This window comes from Cyanistes caeruleus, chromosome 17 (assembly GCF_971803275.1).
Source record: "Cyanistes caeruleus chromosome 17, bCyaCae1.hap1.1, whole genome shotgun sequence".
NCBI classification, from domain to species: Eukaryota; Metazoa; Chordata; class Aves; order Passeriformes; family Paridae; genus Cyanistes; species Cyanistes caeruleus.
The window spans coordinates 2459094-2476997 of NC_141717.1; the positions used below are offsets into that span (position 1 = coordinate 2459094).

A 17904-nucleotide genomic window follows, 5' to 3' on the forward strand; every position below is an offset into this window, starting at 1 on the left:
TCAATGGCGGTGAAGACTTTTTTTTTATTATTATTAAATAAAGAAAACGTGAAGCTGCTTGTGCGGGGGTGGAGGGCACAGCCTCTGCTCTGCCGTGACCTCAGGAGTGGCTGTCCCTCCACTCGGACCCTGTCACCACGGCCAGGGAGGGAGGGCAGGGATGTGGGGAGCAGCACCCATGGGTGGGGGGCACCCAGCGGTGCAGCCCCCTCCCAACAGCCACGGCCGCCTCGAATGCGAAATGTATTCCAGCCACGTCCTCAGGCTAATTTCAATTTCCTGGTAATTATGCAAATGAATGTGGATTTAATTAAGGGCAGATTTCATTAAAGTCTTCTTGGGGAAATGAGAACAGGGTGGGGGAGAGCGGGGAGGAGGAGGAGGCGGTGGCAGGGAAGCAGAGATGAAGGCAGCGCCTGCCCCGGAAGATAAATGGCCACGGGGGACGCGGAGGGGATGGAGGGGATCCTTTGGGAGCCTTTGGGAGCCTTTGGGATCCTTTGGGAGCCTTTGGGAGCCTTTGGGAGCCTTTGGGAGCCTTGGGGAGCCTTTGGGAGCGGGGTGCCACCTGCCCTGCCGGGGGCCGGAGCTGTGCCGGGGACAGAGCCCGGGCAGAGCAGCAGCAGCTCCGTGCTGCATCCCCAGCTCCGGCAAGCGGGCAGCGAGTCCTGCTCACCCCCTGCTCCAGCAGCTCCCGGCTCCTTCCCTCCCAGCAGGGCAGGGAAAGCATTGCTCTGACACGTGATTCGTATTTTTCTCTTCTCCGGCTAAAAATACAGATTTTGCCACGCCGAGAGGTCTAGGAAATCAATGTCATTGTCACCAGGCGCAGGCTGGCAGGGCTCCCCTCCCCGATCCAGACAAAAAAAGGGAACGCTGCCATTTGACGGCTCGGAGCCGAAGCGCTCGCTCGGCTCCAGCGGAGCTGCCTTTAATCCAAAGTGAGACGGGGATAATTTTATCCCGGATAATTTTATCGGGATGCTGCGAGCCCGGCAGCGCCGGCGGGGCAGGAGTCCTTGTGCCTTGTGCTTGTGTCCAGGCACAAAAAAACGGAGCTAAAGTTTGCCAAGCCCCGGGCCGCAGGGCAGAGGTGTCACCAGCCCGGCGGAGCCCCGAGCTCCCCGCGTCCCCTCCCGGTTTGTCCCCGGTGTGGCCGGGAGGGCGGCCGGACATTCCCGGGTCACGGCCGCTGACCTTGGGCAGTCCCCGGGCGAGGGATGGGCAACACAATCACTGCTCTGAAAGGAAAATGATCCTCGATTTGGACGGATCCTGAAGGAGTGGAGGGAAGAGGGATGGGGGGCAGGTGTGGAATGGTGTGGGTGCAGCATCCCGTAAAGTCAGATCCTTCCGAGGAAGGCCCGGCTGTGGCACTGATCCCACCTCGGATTTCATCCACCCCTCGATTCCGGAGCTGGACTGTGTCCTGTTTTCCTCGCAGACACTTTGTGAGGCACTGCAGCCCCAGCTAAAACACTGGGGGTTGGGAGTAAAAATAACCGGGAATGATCCTCTCGTTGGGAGCACAATGATCAACGCCAAGCTGGCAGCGCACGAAGTCCCACCCCAATCGCAAACAAGCCCTTTAAAAGGTAATATTTTGCCACTAGGATGGTGCTTCAGCTCGCTGCTGACTCAGGAGGGGCCGTGGGATGAGGAGGGAGTTCCCACGCACCCCGAGCAGGGAGGGGAGCGCAGGGGCCGGGGGCTTCCCCAGCCCGGCTCGGGGACACGGGGGGACGCCAGGCCGGCGTGGGGAGCATCCAGAAACTGCGCTTCTCGGGGCCGATCCGCTTTCCAAAACTTCCAAAAATAGCGGCGGCAGGGCTCTGGAATGGGCGAAGGGAGGAAGTGTGACTCATGTGCCACCCGGAGCCCCGGCGGAACCGGGCGGGAGCCCGAGCGGGGATGCGGGAATGCGGCAGGAATGGGAGCAGGCACCGGGGACACAGCTCGGGCTCGTCCCTGCCCGTCCTTCCCGCGGGGACCCGCTGCTGTCTGCGATTCCAGCTGCTGCGGATGATGGACAGATGTCAGTCAAGGCCTGGCAGCGGGAATGAGCTGCTGGAGACAGCAAAACCCATCCCGAGGTGGGGAAGCAGCTTGTGCAGCGTGGGAAGGCTCAGCAGGCCCGTGGCTGAAGGGGAGGTGACCTCGTGTGCAGATGCAGGCACCTGTGGGAGGAGGGAGAGCGGAGCTGGCTGCACCTCCAGCCATCCCTGCCTGCTGGGGAGAGCCCTGGGAGCATCCCACAGGAACAGCTCACGGCCAGAGCCCGCCAGGTGCTTCCTGCCAGATCCTTCCAGATCCTTCCAGATCCTTCTCTCCAGCCTCAGCCGGGCCGTCTGGGCTGGCCGCAGAGGGGAGCAGGAGGCTCCTCCCGGCAGCTCCCACCTGGCCCTGTGCTCCCCACAACGCCTTTGGACACGTTTTTCCACCCAAAGGTGTTTTTTCCCCGTGGAAAAGGCAGTGTTTTCAGCAGGGTCTTTTGGCTGAAGGATGGCTGGGGGTGTCAGCTTTGGGAGGAGGGGGTTGATGGCAGTTTTGGGGTGCGGGGAGGTGCCAGGGCCTGGGGGGGTGGGGCTGGGGAGCACCCCCAGCCCTGAACACCCCTCACCCCCCAAAGGGGTGGGCTATGGGCTCCAGCTCCAGGCCTCCCACGTTGCCATGACAACTGCAGCATCCCAGCTTGGCAGGGATGGGAAATCTCCTCCATCCCATCATCGCCTCGCCCGGACACGGCTCCGGATCTGGCACAGGCAGCATCCCAAACCCACGGAGGAGCACGAGGTGCAATTCCTGCTGGCTCTGAAGGCTGGGCCACGCTCCTCCATCCTGCACAGCCCTCCCAGAGCCACACGGCTGCCAGGGCAGGGGCAGGAGAGATTCCTGCTTTTCAGATGTGGATCTTCCCATTCCAAACCAGGGATTCCAAACCCTTCCACCTGCTCTGGATCTGCGGGGTTCGGGCAAGCACAGCATCCTCCAGGCTGCCCCCACACCTTCCTGTCCTCTCTGGGGGGGACAAAGTGGGCAGTGGGCTCCCAGGTCACGGATCTTTGAGATTTGGGGGCAGCAGAGCCAGGGGTGTCTCTGGGCTGGTGTTACCCCCATTAATCGGAGCATCCTCACGGGCTCCTGCAGCCTCCCAGCCCCTCAGCTCTGAGCCTGGAGAGATCCCGAGCTAATTCCTCGCTGACAGCAGTGGCACAGGGTTGGGGAAAAGCTTAGCTCCTCGTCTCAGAGGCTGCTGCACCTCCACAAAAGTCGCATTTGAAGAGCATTAATACAAGATTAATCGAGGTTTTAATAAACAGCGAATCGAGCGCTAATGGAGCCCGACTTGTAAGCCATGTGTAACACCCTGGGGGCTTAAAGGCATCCGGAAGATGGCTGGAACATGCTGAAAGGGGATGTTAATCACCTTGTAGCCCTGAAGACACCGCAGGGGAAGGGAATTTTAGGGGAAAGGCTGCAGGTGAGCCTGGGGCACGGGGATTTACAAGCGTTACCCCCAGCCCAGCCCTGGCACCGAGGCAGGCAGAGGAATTTGGGACACCCGGGGCTGGAGCCACTGAAGCAAGGCCAGTTTTTAAGGGAAGATGTGCCCTGGAGCGGAGCTATCCCAGTCACCAGCCCCTGCTTGGTGACTGGGGACCATCTGGAGGGGGCAAACTCCGCAGCTGCCCTGGGGTCCCTCTCCTGGGGCTCCCCCACCCTCCTGGGCAGGAGCCCATCAGCACCTCCCTGGCTGAAGCCGCTCCCAGATCCGATAACCCCAGACAGGGATTTCGATTCTCTCCATCAGCTCCAGTCCGAGGAAGGCTGCACCTCCCTCAGCCTCTGCTCCAGTTTGTGGCACCTCTGCAGCCACTCGAGGGACAGGCGTGGTTTGAGGAGAGCCGGGAGCCTTTCCCAAGCACCAAGGTCCGGTTCCAAAGCGCCCCTGTCCCCCAAGGGTGTGGCTGGCTCTGCAGAGCTCCTGGGCCACGTCTGTCCCCAGGGCTGGCCAGGTTACCTGGGGAGTGCCAGGGCTGCCTGGCCCTGGGGACTCCGGTATTTGGAGGCTGCCGGCTGTGCTGGCTGTGGGCTGCACATCGGCTCTGGCTGTGGCTGTGTGGGAGCTCAGCAGCTCGGGATGGATGGGCTGTGGTGGTTTGGTGGTCAGGAGCTTCTCAGGGGTCTTTAGTTTGCTCCATAGCACCTCAATCACTTCCATGGGTGTGGATATTCCCTCCACGGGGGAAGGAGCAGCTCTGCAGGACCCCAGGGCACTTGGGCTGGCAGCAGGGCTGAAGCAGCCCCAGGAGCTTCCAGGCTTCGCAGTGAGGCTGGATCTTGGGAAGGACAGGCCTGGGGACCAGCACAACAGCCCCCTTTGTCTGAGTGACCTCCTTGCAGGACGAGGCTCCGGCTCAGAGTCACTGCCCAGCTCTCCCACCATTCCCAGGAGCCGCTCGTTCCTGCAGCTCCACAGCCCCCAGGGAGAATTCCTTGGCCATTCTGCTGCCAGAGGGAATCGCCACCACCAGCTCAGGAGCCTCTGCCAGAGCTCTGCAAGGAGGAGCCCAGAGTCACCACTCAGAGCTGGGATTGCAGCTGGGGGTGTCAGGGGCTCCAGAGCCCCACGAGTTCCTGAGAGACACAAACCAAAAGCTCTCTGCAGTCTCCAGGCAGTGGCTGCCAGCTGAGGGACAATGGCCAGCTGAGGGACAATGGCCAGCTGAGGCAGAGTGATGCCTTAGGTTTTAGTTTTTATATTTTTCATATTCTGTGCTGCCCAGGTGTGTAGTTCTGAGCTTCATATTCAGTGTCAGTGAGCTCTCTTCACAGAGCAGGCAGACAAAACAATTCCTTTTCCAGCTTGGTACCAAGGACAATTGTTACAAATTTCAGGCCCAAAAGCATTAACAAGGGTGGGCTGAAGAGAGAGAACAAGGAAGATGGGACTTCATAACCTGAAGCTGTAATTAGGCAATTAACCCAAATATGCAGATGGACCAAAACTTACAAAAATGTGAGACCTCATGATCTGTTGTCCATTTTTGTGACCATTTTTGGTCCATCTTGGGTGTAGCCCTGTCCAGGCTCTTGTAATGCCCAAGGTATGTCCTTTAAGGCCTTTTAATAAATATTTATTTTATTCTTAATTCTGTCCAGCCTCTGTTCTAGGTGAGCCTTCTCCAGGCATCAAGAGGAGCAGGGACACTGAACCACACCCTGCTCCCTCCTTCCCTCTGGCACTTGTGTCAGGTGTCAGTGCCAGGCTGGGACATCACAGCTCATCCAGAAGAGTTCAGCTTGGAAGAGACCCCTGGAGCTGGTCTGGTCTCACCCTGCTCCAGCAGGATCTCCCAGAGAATGTTTCTCAGGATTGTGTCCAGATGGCTCCTGGATCTCTCCAGGGAAGGAGACTCTGCAGCCTCTCTGGGCAGCCTGGGCTCGGGCACTGCTCGGGGAGGAAGTTCTTCCTCATGTTGATGGTTTAGTGGGAATGCTCAGAGTTTGGCCTCATTGATCTTGGAGGTCTTTTCCATCCCTAATGATTCCATGTCTAGATAGAACTTCTGGGATCAGTTCCTGCCCACTGCTGGGTCCATGGAGCAGAGCCTGGGCCCTGCCCTGAGCCCTCCCTGCTCACAGGGGCACCCAGGGCTGAGGGCCCCTCTCAGCTGGGGCTCCTCTCCAGGCTGAACAGCCCCAGCTCCCTCAGCCTTTCCTCACAAGGAGATGCTCCAGGCCCCTCACCACTGTCTTGGGCAAACCAGCCACAAACAGGAGCCACCTTGAGATCTTGAGCACCCACAGAATCTTTGTGATCTTGCTGAACGTGTTTTCATCTTCAAAATCATCTCTGAAAGCTCACAAAGGTGTCAGGAGGCTCCTGATGGCCAGAAAATGGCCAAAATCCCACAGATGTGCAAGGAGGAGACTCCAGGGATCAGATCCATTGGTTCACCTGGAAGAGCAGCCAAGCACAGCCCCAGGACAGGGCCAGGAGCTCAGCAGAGCCCCAGCTGAGGCTTAAATATCCCCACAGTGATGGATGGATGGATGGATGGATGGATGGATGGATGGATGGATGATGGATGGATGGATGATGGATGGATGGATGGATGATGGATGGATGATGGATGGATGGATGGATGGATGGATGATGGATGATGGATGGATGGATGATGGATGATGGATGGATGATGGATGGATGGATGATGGATGATGGATGGATGGATGGATGGATGGATGGATGGATGATGGATGGATGATGGATGGATGGATGGATGATGGATGGATGGATGATGGATGGATGATGGATGGATGGATGATGGATGATGGATGGATGGATGGATGGATGGATGGATGGATGGATGGATGATGGATGATGGATGGATGATGGATGGATGATGGATGGATGGATGATGGATGGATGATGGATGGATGGATGATGGATGATGGATGGATGGATGGATGGATGGATGATGGATGGATGGATGGATGGACGGATGATGGATGGATGATGGATGGACGGATGATGGATGGATGATGGATGGATGGATGGATGATGGATGGATGGATGGATGATGGATGGATGGATGGATGATGGATGGATGGATGGATGGAGGGATGATGGATGGATGGACGGATGATGGATGGATGATGGATGGATGGACGGATGATGGATGGATGATGGATGGATGGATGGATGATGGATGGATGGATGATGGATGGATGATGGATGGATGGATGGATGGATGGATGGATGATGGATGGATGGATGGATGGATGATGGATGGATGATGGATGATGGATGGATGGATGGATGATGGATGGATGGATGGATGGATGATGGATGGATGATGGATGGATGATGGATGATGGATGGATGGATGGATGATGGATGGATGGATGATGGATGGATGATGGATGGATGGATGGATGGATGATGGATGGATGGATGATGGATGGATGGATGATGGATGGATGATGGATGGATGGATGGATGATGGATAGATGGATGATGGATGGATGGATGGATGGATGATGGATGGATGATGGATGGATGATGGATGGATGGATGGATGGATGGATGGACAGATGGAGACAGACAGACCCTACAGGCACTCAGCTGAGCTCCCCAGGAGTTTTTGTAGGCCCAGCAGCCGCAGTTTGAGCCCACAGTGTGTGAAACTGTCCTGGCAGAGCTTCTGCTTTGGTTTACTGGAGCAATTTGGTCATTGTGGGGACGGGCAGTGGCGCTGCTGCTGGGCCGTGGCTGTGGCAGGGCCAGGCAGTGCCAGCCTGGTGTCCTGTGTGACCCAGTTAGAGCAGTGAGCTCCTGAGCTGATTCCGGCCGTTCCCTGCTTTAGTTCCCGCGGCTGACTCACCCCGGCCCCGTTTATCAGCCCGCACACAAAGCGCCCTTTGTGCTCCTGCAGGGAGCCAGGGGGGGCTGCCAAGGACCAGCTCAGCACCGGCTGCTGCTGCCACAGGGGATGGAGCCCTGGGAAGGGGGAGATCAAGGATTGGAGAAGGGCCACTGCCTGTCCCATGGGACAGAACTGGGACTGGGGCCCAGGGCCTGATCCCAGCCCAGAAGTCAGTGGTGAGGCAAGGAGCAGCCAGCCCTCTGTCATGTCACAGCCATGGAATGAGAGCTGGGTGTGAAGGGACCCTAAGATCACCCAAATCCCCTCCCATGGGCACCTTCCACTGTCCCAGGCTGTTCCAAACTCCCTCCAGCCTGGCCTTGGACATTTCCAGGGATCCAGGGGCAGCCACAGCTTCTCTGGGCACCCTGTGCCAGGGCCTGCCCACCCTGCCAGGGAACAATTCCTTCCCAATATCCCATCCAACTCTGCCCTCTGGCAGTGGAAGCCATTCCCTGTGTCCTGTCCCTCCATCCCTTGTCCCAAGTCCCTCTGCAGCTCTCCTGGAGCCCCTTTAGGCCCTGGAAGGGCTCTGAGGCATCCCTGGAGATCAGCAGTGGCTCTTGGCCAAGAGAGGTGCTTTTGGCTCTGGCAGCCAGAGCAAGGCAGATATCTGTGGGCACGGGAGGTGTGTGGCACAGGATTATCGAGTTTGGTGAGTATGGATGATCTGAGGACAGCTCCAGCAGGTCCATCAACTCCTCCTGCTTCCTGAGCCAGCCATGGACTTGGGAGATGAAACCCAGGTGCCCAGTTTCAAGGTTGCTGGGAGGGCAGCAAATCCTGCTGGCTGTGCAGTAATTCCCAGGCTGGTGGCTCTGAGTGGTGACGTGGGACGTTCCCAGGGCTCAGCTGGGCTCGTGTGCACAGGGCTGAAACAGAAACGTTTTTTGGGGTGAAAGAGCCAGTTTGGCCAGGCTGAAAGCAATCCATGTGTCTGCTGGTGGCTGCAGAGGCTCAGCAGAGCTGGCACCCAGCTCCCCCAGCAGTTCCTGGCTGCTCACCCAGAGAAGGGCACGGCCAGGCTGTGCCCGGTGGGGAGGAGCTGCCCTTGCCCTGCTCAGGCTCTAAGGAGCTCCACAGACCCCTGGGATCACCAAGGTGTCAGTGTCCCCCTGCTGCTGGGGACAGCCAGGCAGGAATTTCCAGGCTGGTGACAAGTTCCATCTGTCCTTGGCACAGATGCTACAAAGCTCCAGCAGGAGTGAGGCTCTGCCTGTGCCCTCGACAGGGGAAGCACCTGCACATCCCTGGGGACACCAATCCTGGGGACAAAGGGCTCACCTGAGCTGCCAGGTGTGGGAATAAACACAATGTGCAGGAGCTGTGCAGGGCGTGGGCAGCTGCTCTGACCCCAAAACCTGCCCCTAAAGGGAGCTGATCAGGCTGGGAGAATGGGATTTTGGCACTTTGTGTTCCCATTTTTGCCGTGGCTGGACCCTAAGGAGTTAACAGCAAATGCCACCTCCTGTATTTTATCTCTCCTCCATTGAGGCAGCTCTGACACTGGCAGCAGAACAATGCAAAATTCTGATTAGCTCTGGTTTTCCAGCAAGAGGGGAGGCACAAGAGGGTGGGGATTTAATACTATTCTGCATAATTTTTAATCTAAATTCCATTTCTTTTCTTTTCTTTCTCCAGGAAGCAAACAATCTAGGGGGTTTTGTACTCAATTTCTTGCTTTCATAATCTAAATGGATTGTTTGCAAGTAGGAGCCAGCTGCAAAGCTGGCAATCTCGGATCAAATCTGCCTTTCTCCTAGTTCTTTCAATCATTAATTTGCTCCTCAGCTCTGATTAGCTAATCCTGGCTGTCTTGTGGCAGTTTCCAGGGAAAAACGCTGCAGCTCCCATTGACAGAGCCGGAGCTGACGGCCGGGTGACGAGATTGATTCCTGGTGGTGCTCCTGGTTGTCACTTCCCCAGAGACAAGTGGGGTATTCTCTAGGAGAAAAGGCTGGCAGGGTTATTTCTGGAATGCTGGCATTTTGGAAATACCAGAGGATGATGCTTTCCCCTGCTCTGCGCAGGGTGTGCGAGTTTGGTACGTTTGAGATTAATTAGCTGGGCTTTAAAATAGGAATCCGCAGCAGATCCTTGCTCTGAGTTCTCTGGGTGCTGCCCCAGTTTTGGGATGTTGCTGCTGGGCCTGGGGGATGTGGCAGAGCTGCCACCAACATTTCCTAGATGGGAAACTGAGGCACAGGGCTTTGCTTGCTGCTGGATGGCGGCTCCCAGAGGTCGAGCCTCAGCAGGGATGTCTGGAAGGGGATGGGAAATGGGATGTGTTTTGTTCCAGGCCCTGGTTTGTTACACAGTGAATCAATCTTTACTCAGAGGGTGCTGAGGGCCTGGCACAGGGTGCCCAGAGAAGCTGGGGCTGCCCCTGGATCCCTGGAAGTGCCCAAGGCCAGGCTGGATGGGGTTTGGAGCAGCCTGGGGTAGGGGAAGGTGTCCCTGCCTGTGGCTGGCAGGGTTGGGATGGGCTTTAAGATCCCTTCACACCCAAACCATTCATAATTCTCTGATTTTATTAATGAATTCTATGAATTAATGAATTAATTGGTCTCAACTCCTGGGAGTGCTCCTGCCAAGCCCAGACAGGCTGGGGGTGTCCCACTGGGATGTCCCCTCCCCAGGCTGACTGCTGGCACTCACCAGAGCATCCCCTCGTGATGTGCAGCTCCCTGTGCTCTCAGTCCCACAGCTCTGGGGACAAGGACAGGGCTCTGTGACCCTTTGTGTCACCAGGCTGGCGGGGTCAGGGCTGCTGCTGGCCCCGTGTGCCCCTTCCTCACGTGCAGCTCCACAGGGCCGCTCCCTCAGCTGCTGTCTTTATTCCATTCCTTTTCCAGATGAAATTCCCCCAGTGCTGGGGGTGGATCCTTTTAATTTTCATTTGTTTCAAAGCCATACAGGGCTTACAAGCATGACAGAAATGCGCCTGGAGTGCAGGAAATGGCCTACTTATCTGCAGGAGCAGAGCAGGCTCCTCCAGCACGCTGACTCCAAGGACCTCATCCTCCCCAGGGACCAGGCAGCTCCCTGCTTCCCTCTCCAGCTCCTTCCTGTTTGGTCCTACCACAAAGCCCAGAGAGCCCATGCAAGCGGAACAGTGCTGGGGAGCAGAGGTTGGGAGAAACTTTCAAGACTGGGCAGGGCTTGGAGCAAGGTGGGATAGTGGAAAGTGTCCCTGGCCACAGCAGGGGGTGGCACTGGATGAGTTTTAAGGTTTGTTCCAACACAAAGCAGTCTGGGTTTCTGTGATTCTGACACTGAAATGCTGTGTGAGGCCAGGCCAGGTCAGTGTGTCCCCCCTCACTGTGACAATGTCTGTTCCAAGGTAGTTCAGAGAAGGGCAGGGGCTGTGCTAGGGCTGGTCCCTGCTGAGGAAGCAGAGCAGGGCCACACCTCTGACAGCTCCAGGATTTACTGGGCACTTTGATCTCACCTGCAAAGGCACAGATCTCAGAGGTGTCACCTCCTCAGTGTGTGTGAGCTGGGGAGGAGGAGGGCTCACCCCAGGCTCTTCCAGAGGCCAAGGTCGTGTGAAGAAGGGGCTCAGATGTCCACAGCCCCCAGAGCTGGGCTGGCCACACTGCTCTGCCCTCACCTCTGGGACACTCACAGGGACTGTCCCGGCCACCTCTGCCATGCCTGGAACTGGAAGCATGCACAGAATGACAGAATGTCCTTAGGCACCCAAAAGGATCATGGATCCAGCTCCTGCTCTGCACAGACACCCCAAAACCCCACCCTGGGCATCCCTGGCAGCCTCGGGGCTGTGCCCATTCCCTGGGCAGTGCCAGCACCTCAGGGGGAAGAACCTTTCCCTGATCTCCAGCCTGAGCCTGCCCTGGCCCAGCTCCAGCCGTTCCCTGCTCCTGTCCCTGTCCCAGAGACCGGAGCTGCCCCTCGGGAGGAGCTGCAGCCCCTGCTGAGCCCTGCCCTCAGTCTCCTTCTCCAGCTGAACAATCCCAGTGCCTCAGTTGCTCCTCAGAGCCTTCCCCGTGCCCATGTCCCTCCTCTGGACACTCTCCAACAGCTTTAGATCCTTCTGATGATGTAGCACCCACAACTGCCCCAGACCCGAGGTGAGGCCTCACCAGGGCAGAGTCTGAGTGTGCCTGAGCAGGGCAGGTGGGAACTGGAGGCTCCTGGGCTCAGAGAAGAGTCTTTCCTAAAGAAAAGAAGGAAAAAGACCCCAGTGGGTCCCAGGAATGCTGAGGGCCTTTCTGCTAACACCAGCTTCCCTTTCCTCCAGGCTCCTAGGAAGGATGAGAGGATCAGCAGCTGCTGGAGGAGGAGGAAGAGGAGGCAGGGCTGTGGGGAGGGAGCAGGATGTGGGCTGGCACAGCCCCTGACAGGGCTGCTGCAGCAGAGGCAGGTGAACATTGAGCTGTCCAGCTTTTAATCTTATTGAACAGCTCGTCCTGGTGTGCTGAACCTCCAGGGATCCAGCTCTCCCTCTGACTATTTCCATTTCATTTGCTGTGGGTTTGTCCTTGGTTCAAAGATCACAGGAGCAGCAGCAAGAGGAGTCTCTCCATGCAGTCTTTGAGTCCTGGGGGAGGTGGAGTCCCCAGGCTCCTGAGAGACACAGCAGTGAACACCTGCCCCAGTATTTGCTTCCCCAGGTTTTCCCAGCCAGAGGAGTGCTCCAAGCCTTGCTGATGGACACAAGCAGATTGTCTCTGGATGAACTCCAGTGGGAAGCACGGCCACACTTCAGAGGGGTTTGTTTTAGGGTGCTAAGCCTTCCTCCACCACTCTCATTTCTCTGACCCATGCTAATGCCACACTTCAGACTCTGTGTTTTAATTCCAAACAAAAGTGCTCTCAGAGCTGGTTGTGCTGTGTGTCCATCTCCACAGAGATCCAAGGACTGCCTGGGGGACTGCCCATCTCTGCTAGCAATCCTGGCATTCAATTTGGTGGATGCTCTCTGATGTCAGGGAGTCAAAAAGGCAGCAGAGCAGCTCCTGGGCCTGGGGAGAAAACAAGGAAAGGGTTGGAGGAGAGCTGTGAGTTCTGTGCATGGTTTCCTGTGCAGAGGCTGCTCCCAGGCTGGATTAGTCCCAGCACGGAGGTGGCTGTGAGTGTCCCCTGCTGCTTGTGACACTCAGGAGTTTTGTTTTCAAGGAAGTGAAGAAAAACAACAACAAGCAAGGTGCTAAGTGGGAAATCTCCTCCTTCCCTGGCTGCTCTGCCTGTCCTTCCCGAGCCCAGCCCTGGAGCAGCCTGGCACGGCTCTCTCCGAGCTGGAGAGGCCAATGTGCTGCCAAGGGCTGCAGCCCAGTCTGCAGCACAGCCCCAGAGCACTGGGGATGCTGTGCTGCCACCCCAGCCAGCCCCCAGGCCCTCCTGCCAGCCCTGCCTCTCCTCACAGCTTTTCAGTCTCTTTTCTGGGACCGCAGCCCTTCTGCCTCCTGCTGAGGGGCTCATGCCAAGAGGGGCTGGGAGGTGTTTCCCCTGTTGCTCTGCTCCAGTTCCACGTTTCAGGTGTCTGCAGGGAGGGTGGAGGGCTTGGTGCTGCCAGGGGAGGCTGAACTGCTCCGTGTGGGCTCTCACTGAGGGACAGAGACTGTCACCCTGCTGCTCTGATGGTGGCAGGTCAGTGATGTCACTGAGGGACAGCCATGTCCTGCTGCAGGTGAGGGCAAGTGTCCAACCCAGGCACTCCCTGACCACTGGGGACATCCCAGTCTGGGCATGGAGCAGCTGCAGGAACATCTGGGACACCCCTGTGGAAGGTCACCAGCCCCTAATGGTGGCACCAACAAACCGTGGCTCTGTCACTCCCAAATGTGAGCTGAGTGTGCCTGGCACTTGCAGGGTCACTGGGGAGAACGAGGAACTCCCAAAGGCTGGATTTGTCTGCTCCCTGGGCAGGGGAAGGTGCTCCAGGAATGCAGCAGAAGCAGGCACACAACCAGCCCAGGCACAGATGTCAGGCCACATTTGGAAAGCTGATTTCTCATCCTATTGCCTAATCCCAAATCACACTGGGAGCGAGGATGATATTCCATCTCACTTCTGTGGCTTGACTCCACCAGGAAATGCTACAGCTCTGCTCAGACCTTGAGGATTTGGAACCCATGTTCATTTAACCCTCCTGAACTTTGCCTGATATCGTGTTGTTGCTCATTAGTTTTGCCCTGCAAAGCCTGGCTGACATTTCATAAACTCATTAGCAGGAGATCAGAGGCTCAAACATCATTCCTGGGGCCATCCTTTGAGGAACAGATTCTGTGGTGTGTTTGCTCCTCAGATCTCACTCTGGTTCCTGAACCTACCCTGAACTTGGGAGGGACAGGCTCACTGGAAAACCAACAGGAGCTGCTGCTGCTGTGCTGTTTGTACCCCCAGGGAGATGTGCTGCTGTCCCAGGACTGCATTCCTGCCCCAAACTCCGAGCTCTGCGAGCAGCCCCAGCTTCCAGAGGGATTAGATTGTGCATCCCAGGCTGCCAGGAGCAGGGAGAAGAGCTGAACATATTTGCCTTTCCTCCTCTCTGGCACAAAACCCCTCTCTAAGCCTCTCTCTGATAGGCTCGTTCCCCTGCGCCGGGAAGCAGAAGGGATTTTGTGTCAGGCACAGAGATGTAATGTCCTTTCAAAGCAAATCAGGAGACAGCCTGGACTTGCTGCCCTGTCACATTCCTTGGCAACAGCCTGGCAGGCTGGCAGCAGGCAGCACTGGGCTGTGACAGCCCTGCAGAGCCGTGCAGGGCACTGCAGCACAGGGGATCCCACTGCTGGAAACGGCAGCTCAGTGACTTTGGGGAAGTTGGGGTACTTTGGGATGTGTTAAAAGCAGGAATGCACGCTTCAAAGAGGGCTCGGTGTCTTTTAAGGCTCAATCCTTAGAGCACTGGTGCTTGAAGGCAGAAGCTCTGATGCGTTAGATGAGGTTACAAACACATCTCGCTCCCCTGCTGAGCTTTTATTGGGAATAAAAAGGGATCCAGAGGAGAGGTTTGTCCACTTGCTATCATTTCTCACTCTCCACAAGTCTTTTATCACAGAATCACGGAATGGTTTGGGCTGGAAGGGACCTTAAAGCTCATGTCACTCCACCCCCCTGGCATGGGCAGGGACACCTCCACCAGGACTTTACATCTCCTGATTCCAACTCCTCAGGCTCTGCCTCCTCCATCCAAACTTCTCATTTGTTTGGAACTAAACTTTGATGATTACAGCCCGAATTTTGAATGTATTTATGCAGTTTATTCCCATTAGCTGCCCACATGTCTGGAGCTCAGTGTTTCCTTTCTTGGGATGAATTACCGAGAAAATATTCAGCTAGACCATCCCTGGAATGGCAAATGGCTTCACTCCTCCTCTTCCACTTGGATTTGGGCTTCTGAAATGCAATTTTCAGAACACAGGACCTGTGCCAGCTTGGCCATAGGGCTGAATGAACAATTCCTGTCACTATTTTTGACAAATATCACAGACATTTGAAATTGTGAGGGTGGGCAGGCCCTGGCACAGGGTGCCCAGAGAAGCTGTGGCTGCCCCTGGATCCCTGGAAATGTCCAAGGCCAGGCTGGATGGGGCTTGGAGCAGCCTGGGATGGTGGAAGGTGTCCCTACCATGACAAGGGTGGGACTGGACGAGCTTTAAGGTCCCTGCCAACCCAAACCATTCCATGATTCTGTGATATTTTTCTCAGTGTTGATTTTTCACAAAAAGTAACAGAATTTCTATGGAAAAGATAGAACCTTTATCAATATCTCCAAATGTTTTGATTCTAAACTGTGTCACCACTGCAATGTGGGAGACAGTTTGACAGGATTTTGGTCCCACCTTCCCCAAGTTCTTCCAAGGCTTGGGGCTGTCACCACCTCTGACTCACAAAAGTTATCATTTTCTTTGAAATTTCAACCAATATTAACAATTTTCCTTCATCACAGGAGCACAAAGAACACATATCCACACCATAAACTTCTCTACTTGCCTGATTCTCATTTTGGGGATAAAGGAGATGCTCTGCAGTGTCCAGGGCTGAGTGGTTCTGCCAGCAGGCACTGGGGGCAAAGAGAAAGGGAAGCAGGGTTAGTTTGCTGTGTCAGCTGGGGGATGACCCAGCTCTGGTGAGGTCTGAGCTCTGTGCCAGCAGCTCCAGCCACGGGCATCTGTTTCTGCTCCTCTTTACACAGCTAAATCCTGGGTTTTACAAAGCTTTGTGTAAATGGCCTTGCACTATTTAAATACAAACCTTCAAACAAACAGCCATGTCCAGCTGCACAACGATGGCTCTGGAGCAGTGGGAAATGCACAGAAATGTGAGTATTTCGCTCTGGGCAAGGGGCTTTTTCCCCACTGAGATAATCTGGGTGTTTTCCCCCAGTCCCAGGATTTACTGAACTGCCTGGAGCAGCTTCACCAGTCCTGGTTTTGCTCTGGCCCTCCTCAAGCCACACATGAGCTGACCACAAAATCATTCCAGAGAAATGGAAAGGCAAGGTACCAATTTCAGAAGTGCCTTTTAAACAGAGTCTGTGCACACTCAGAGCCTCAGGCTTGAAAACTCTCCCTAGGCTCTGGAAACCACTCCCTGCTCCCTGCCCCCATATCCAGGTATTGTACTTGGCAACAGTTTTCCCTTCACTGGTTTTCAACAGCTCCGAATATTCATTTATTTCTTTCTCTTTTTTTTTCTTTTTTTTTTTTTTTTAATTTCCACACCTCCTTCCCCTCCAAAGCTCCCCAGGATGAGCTTCCTATAGGGATAACATCGCTCCCTGCCAGCTGCAATTAACACTTGGTAAGAATGTTTCATCAGAGAGAAAAACATCCAGCTAAGTTCCTCAGCACTTGGCTTCTGCTCTGATTGAAGTCCCTGGCTTAAAGGCAGGAAGGCACAAAGCCTGGCCTAAACTGTAATTTTCTCCTGCTGCAGGTTGGTTTTGGGGGTGCTTTAGCTAAACTAGTGAGCTGAATGAACCAGGTGAGCTGCTAAGTCTGTGCACAACACAGGTCCTGACAATCTTAAAGTGCTTTTTAAATGCTTAAACCATAGAGGAGTAATCACTGTGGAATCAGCATCACCTCTTAAGGCTGCTAAATCTGGTTTGTCATGCATAAAAAGCAGAGCATGCCTTCCTTCCAGGAGTTGCTTTGAATCTACTGCTGTAAATTCTTGCCTCTGCCACCCTGCAGCCAGGAAATGTGGCTGTGAAAACAAGTTATGACAGGGAAAATTCAGATGCTTTATCCCGAGCCATCCAAGCAGCTGGATGCTGACAGAACAAGAAAGGTAAGTGCCACATCGTTTTCCCTTGTCTGTGGATAGGATGGTGGCATTTTCCCTCTCTGGGGTACCCCCTGCTCCTTCACCTCTTCCAAACACCTCCCTGTGCCCTGTGAGCTCCCCTTGGAACACTCCCAGACTCTCCCAGATTCCTGCTTTGGCTCCACTTTTGGCAGGCAACCAAACTCCCAGGCTGCTTTTGTGCCCACACCTGCATTGTTCGTGTCCCTTTTTCTGTGCTCGCTGGTTTTTGGTGCAGAAATAATGCCCTGGATGTCCAGAGAGCAGCCAGAGCGGGCCCTGCTGCTCAACAACCACAGCAAGGAGGGTCTGGGGCTGTCTCCAAACCCCCCAAATGTTCTGAATGTTTCTCCTTGCCAGAGCTGCCTTAGCAAAGCTTTAATAAGCTCAGGACTAGGAGCAGTTACACTGGCAGAGCCCACATTGTTCCTCTCAACACCTGATTCCTCCTTATCCCATCTCTGACATCACAGCCAGGCTTCCATACCCATGGGAACGTCCCTCCCCATGGCACAGAACCAGAGAAATGTGGCTCAGCTGTGACTCAAGCCCCAGGGCTGGAAAATAATCCCTTCACCGAGGAGAGGCTCCAGCAGTGCAGCTGAAATTGAGGGAATTGGGCAGGTATTGGAATCCTGGGCCCTGGCAGAGGAGGGAGATAAATATCCAGTGATTTATCCGGGACAGGAAGGGCTGATGGAGCTGTAAGAGTAATTAACCTCTGGCGTTATTTAAATTGAAGATGTCTTGGCATGAAGTGTCCTTGGGAGGCACCAGTGAAGTCAGGCTGATTTAAAAAAGTTCGAGGGCTTGGGAGACAATAAGGGTGTGAGCTCCTGATCTCCCTGAGCATGAGAGCCCTCCCTCCTCCCACCCTCGGGCACACCTTGCTGCCCCTCCCTTCCACAGGTATTTTCTGTCATGAAGGCAAAAAATGTTGGTGTGGTTTGGGTTTTTTTGTTGTTTTTTTTTGTAGAGCTGGTTTGAAAAGGCTCTGTGATCATTGGTTCTGGCACTGGGGGGACAGGCAGAGTGGACCCTGCAGTTTGGATCCTGCTTTTTGGGGGTAGATCTTGTTATTTGGGAGTGGACCCTGCTGTTTGAGGGTAGATCCTGTTGTTTGGGGCTGGATCCTGCACTTTGGAAGTGCCTCCTGACCCCCATAAGTTACACACTTGTGTTTTGGAGCTCAGCA

At 55.3% G+C, this 17904-nt stretch overlaps 1 protein-coding gene across 15 annotated transcripts in view; it reads right to left on the minus strand.

Moving 5' to 3' along the window:
- Positions 1–12232: 12232 nt before the first annotated feature.
- The window catches only part of DNAAF8 (dynein axonemal assembly factor 8), an 88231-nt gene continuing 82559 nt past the window's right edge, over positions 12233–17904 (minus strand). For all 15 annotated transcript variants that reach the window (XR_015277316.1, XR_015277314.1, XR_015277317.1 and 12 more), the window contains 2 exons: positions 15393–15462; positions 12233–12418 (listed from right to left, as the gene is read on the minus strand). Coding sequence is in view for 10 of the 15 variants with exons in the window: in XM_086854238.1 (XP_086710364.1) it covers positions 12341–12418; positions 15393–15462 (148 nt within the window). In the remaining 5 variants the exon portion in view is untranslated. The remainder of the gene's footprint in view (positions 12419–15392; positions 15463–17904) is intronic.